Below are 4,613 nucleotides of genomic sequence, written 5' to 3'. Positions count from 1 at the left end.
AGGAAATCCCAGGGCGGGGCTGTCCAGTAGAAATACAATGCAAGCCCCAGATGCCATTGTTTAAAATTTTATTTTGGGAGATAATTATAGATTCACATAGCTACAAGAAATAATGCAGAAGGATCTCATGTATCCTTTATCCAATTTTTCCTAATGGTAGCATTTTACAAAACTATAATACAGTATCACAACCAGGGCATTGACATTTGTGTGTGTGTGTGTGTGTGTGTGTGTGTGTGTACCACCACAGTCAACATACTGAACATTTCCGGTGCTACCAGGGTCCTCATGTTACCCTTTTTGAGCCACACCTCCCGGCCTAACACTTGGCAACCACCAGTCTGTTCTTCCTTCCTGCAATTTTGTCATTTGGACGATGTTGTAGAAATGGGATCACGTAGTATCTAACCTTTTGGGATTGACCTTTTCACTCAGCATAATCCCCTGGCTGTCTATCCTTTCTANGTAATCCCCTGGCCGTCTATCCTTTCTATGGCCAAGAGTTCTATGGTGTTGCATGGCCGGGGTGAATCACAGTTTGACTGCCCACCCGTTGGCGGATAGGTGGGTTGTTTCCCGGTTTGGGCTATTACAAAGAAAGCTGCAGTGAACATTCGTGTTTTCGTGGGAGTGTAAGTCATCATTAAACGCTCAAGGGTACAATTGCTGGGACGCACACTATGCGTGCTTAGTTTTGGAAGAAACTGTCAAGCTTTTGTAGCGGCTGAACTGTGTTCTGTTCCCACCAGCAATATCCGAGTGAGCACACCTGCACTCTCCCTGGAGTTTTGGTCTCGTTGCTGTTTTTTCACGTTAGCCACTCAGACAGGTGTAAAGGATGTTTCATTGTGGTTTTAATTTGCATTTCCCAAGTGGCCAGTGATAGTGAACATCTTTGCACACGCTTACTTGCCATCTGTGTATCTTTGGTGAAGTGTCTGCTCACGTCATTTGTCCATTCTCTAGCTGAATTGTTTGGGTTTTTACTGTTGCATTTGGGAGTTCTTTATACACTCCAGATATTCCTTCTCTGTTGGATAAATGGTTTGCAAGTATTTTCTCCCAGTCTGTGTCTTGTCTTTTCATCCTCTTAATGGGGCTTTTGCAGAACAAATGTCTAAATTTTTTATGAGGTTTAGTTTACCAATTTTTCCTCATATACATTGAGCTTTTGGTGTCGAGTCTAAGACCGTTTTGCTTAGTTAGCCCCGGATTCCGAAGATTTTCTCCTATGTTTCTTTTCTCAAAGTTTTATAGTTGCACGTTTTACGTGTAAGTCTGTGATCCATTTTGAGTTCGTTTGTGTATACAGGGAGTGGTTTAGGTCAAGGTTCATTTTTTGCCTTTGATGTCCAGTGGCTTCAGCCCCATTCGACAGAAAGGCCATCCTTCCTCCACTGAATTGCTTTTGTGCCCCCGTCAGCAATCAGTTGGGCACGTTAGTGTGGAGTCCCCATTCTGTCGCATTGATCTAATGCTACCCTGCTGTGAGCCGTCTTCAGCCATAGCACAGCAGGGCACCTATGTTGATCTTGAGTGTTCAGTTAATGTTTCAGTAGTCCTGTTTTGTAAAGTAGAGAGAAACAGATGCCCATAAATATTTTTACAAATGATAAGTTCACAAGAAGTTGCAAAAACTGTGACAAAGAGGTCCTGCCATACCCAATGGAAGCATCGCCTAGAACAGTAGCTCATTATCAAAACCAGGACGTTAGCATGGGCTCCATAGTGCTTGCTTGACTACAGACCTCACTAGGACTTCACCAGCTTCTGCATTAGCTCGTGTGTGCACACGCATGTGTGTGTGTGTGTGTGTGTGTGTGTGTGTATGGGTAGGTCTGTTTCATTTCATCAAGGTGAAAGTAATTTTAATAATACATTTTATTTAATCCAACATACCCAGTATATTACCATTTCAGCCTGTAGTCAATATAAAAATTATTGAGAGATTCTGCATTCTTTTATTCACACTAAGTTCTTTTTTTTTTTAGAGATTTTTTTTTTTTAAGATTTGATTTATTTATTAGAGAGAGACAGCCAGCGAGAGAGGGAACACAAGCAGGGGGAGTGGGAGAGGAAGAAGCAGGCTCCCAGCGGAGGAGCCTGACATGGGACTCGATCCCAGAACGCCGGGATCAGGCCCTGAGCCGAAGGCAGACGCTTAACGACTGAGCCACCCAGGTGCCCATGTATATAGCTTATTTACAAAGATATCTGGTATGCCTGCCATCAGTGGAAAACTGACGCGACTCGCCGAAATAGAAGGAAACCATAGAAATAAATAGGATATGACAAAAGGATATAATTCAGTTCCACGCAGATGCCGTAGCCTGCCTGAGGCCAGCTCTCTTTGTCAGGAAGGGGGTTTCTGAAGTGTGATAGGAGGTGTTCAAACCACTGTAGCACCAGACTGACCTTCCCCATAATCTGAAAAGTTAAAGGGGAGCTGAAAATAGAAATCACACCGTGATTCCATATGATAAGACCCCATGCCAGTGAACTGTCTGAAATCGTCTTGGGAATAGCGGGAGGCCCCCGCCACGCTTCACCCCTTGCCCGCTGGGCTCCTGGTGAACAGGAACAGCGTTCTGGGGTGCCAGGCCCTGTGCTTGGGACCGGGGACCCAGCGATGCATTAGACGAGGTCCCTGCCAGGTTAGGGGGGTCATGCAGAATCCGATGGAGGCAAACCCAGGGGTTGTAAGAGCGCACAGGAGGCACCTCAGCCAGGCAGAAGGCTTACCCGCTCTCTTTCCAGGCCAGGGGGGTGAGGAAGGGCCTCTAGGAACAGGGGCCAGCCAGAGCAAAGCCCAAGGGGAGACTCGTGCATAATGCAGTGTGTGTGTGTTATCTGTGTGGGTTTGTGTGGGGAGTGGCAGGAAGGGCATGGTGGACATGGTGGCTGGCGCATAAAGGACAGGAGGGTGGGGGTGACAGTGAGAGGTGGGGCTGGGGAGGAAAAAAGAGGAGGCTGGTGAGGGGTGAACGCATAGGAGGGGCCGGGCTGGGACAAGCAGGCACCAGGGAGGAGGCTGCTGGGGTCGTCCTGGTGCAGGGTCATGGAAACCTAGCCTAGAAAGACAGTAGGAATGAGGAGGTATGCTGGGACGGATCTTCTGGAAGTCCGTGGGGGGGAGGACAGGCCTTTGGGCAGGGTGGACCCTGAGTCTCTCTCTGGAAGCCCTGAATAGCTAAAGGATTCCCCACCCCTCCCAGCCTGGACATGGGGCAAGCTCCCTGCCCTCTCTCTTCACGCCCCTCCGCACCCTTACTTAGATCAGCCTGTCTGCCCCGACTTGTGCCCAGAGGCCCGGCAGATTCAGAGCCTCGGTTACCTGGGCCATGTATCAGGAACAAGGCAAGCTACCCTCCCATCCGCTGACATGCCACAAGGGAAATGCTTGAAATCTGTAGTCCTCCTGTAAGTCCAATGCAGGAGTAAAGGGAGAGGTCAGTTTTGTTCATCTTTGTATTCTCGACACCTGGCCCTGCGCTGGGCACGTGGGAGGCCCTCAGTAAATGTGTGTGGGGGGTGGACGGGTGGTGGAGTGGGGCCTCCTACTCAACTTCTTTCCCCTGTGCTTAGCGTGGTACCTAGCATATTGTAGGTGCTTCCCGAATTAGGGGTGAATGAGTGAATGAGGAGGGAGAGAAGGTAATAAGAAAGGAAAGAAACAGGGGCGCCTGGATGGCACAGCGGTTAAGTGTCTGCCTTCGGCTCAGGGCGTGATCCCGGCGTTATGGGATCGAGCCCCACATCAGGCTCTTCTGCTATGAGCCTGCTTCTTCCTCTCCCACTCCCCCTGCTTGTGTTCCCTCTCTCGCTGGCTGTCTCTATCTCTGTCAAATAAATAAATAANTGTAGAATAAATAAATAAAATCTTTAAAAAAAAAAAAAAAAAGGAAAGAAACAGTCCTCTCACTTCAGTACGCCCTGGGCTTAGTATGCTCCCTGACTCCACGGATATTTGAATGTGTGAATGAATGAATGAATGAATGAAGAGGTGGGAGGAAGGGAACATAGAAATACGCAGCCTCCTGCACGTTTGTGTATCCCCAGGGCCCAGCCGGTGCCCTGCACGTAGTGGGTGTCCATTGGATGTCCATGAATGACGGCTGGGTGTCTCTGGGGCTCAGGGTCCCAGGTCGGAGCTGGCGTCCTCGTCTGGCTTGGGCTGGCTCTCCCCAGGGCTGACCTTGTCTCTGCCCTGGCAGGTGGACGAGCAGATTCACGCGTGCTATGCGCAGACCATGGCCGAATGGCTGGGCTGTGAGGCGATCGTGCGGCAGAGGGAGCGGGAGTCCCACGCGGCTGCCTTGGCCAAATGCTCGTCAGGGGCCAGCCTGGATGGCCACCTGCACCGGATGATGCACAGGGACTCTACCATCAGCAATGAGGTGATGGGCGGCACCCATCTGGGAGCACGGGGGTGGGGGAGGAGCGGTAAAGGCCGGGATCTGCTCCATGTAGCTCTTGTAGGGATGGTGACGGCTGCCTAGAGCCGTCACCCCTAAGGTGTGGGTGGGAGGTGACCTTGGAGTTTGAGAGACCTGCATTTGAATCCAGCCTCACCATTTCCTGGCTGTGGGGCCTCAAGCAAGCACCTTTACTTC

The 4,613-nt window shown here is 50.0% G+C and overlaps 1 protein-coding gene across 1 annotated transcript in view; it reads left to right on the top strand.

The window, feature by feature from the left end:
• SGSM1 (small G protein signaling modulator 1) overlaps positions 1–4,613 on the top strand; it is a gene marked incomplete at its 3' end in the record, with an annotated part of 17,345 nt that overhangs the window by 6,959 nt on the left and 5,773 nt on the right. Inside the window, exon 5 of the mRNA XM_034638034.1 lies at positions 4,137–4,397. Coding sequence (XP_034493925.1) covers positions 4,137–4,397 — 261 coding nt within the window. The remainder of the gene's footprint in view (positions 1–4,136; positions 4,398–4,613) is intronic.

The sequence above is a fragment of the Ailuropoda melanoleuca genome, chromosome 12 (genome assembly GCF_002007445.2).
Source record: "Ailuropoda melanoleuca isolate Jingjing chromosome 12, ASM200744v2, whole genome shotgun sequence".
Classification (NCBI taxonomy): Eukaryota; Metazoa; Chordata; class Mammalia; order Carnivora; family Ursidae; genus Ailuropoda; species Ailuropoda melanoleuca.
The sequence above is the reverse complement of the archived record's forward strand: the minus strand, read 5'-3'. Positions and strand labels throughout refer to the sequence as shown.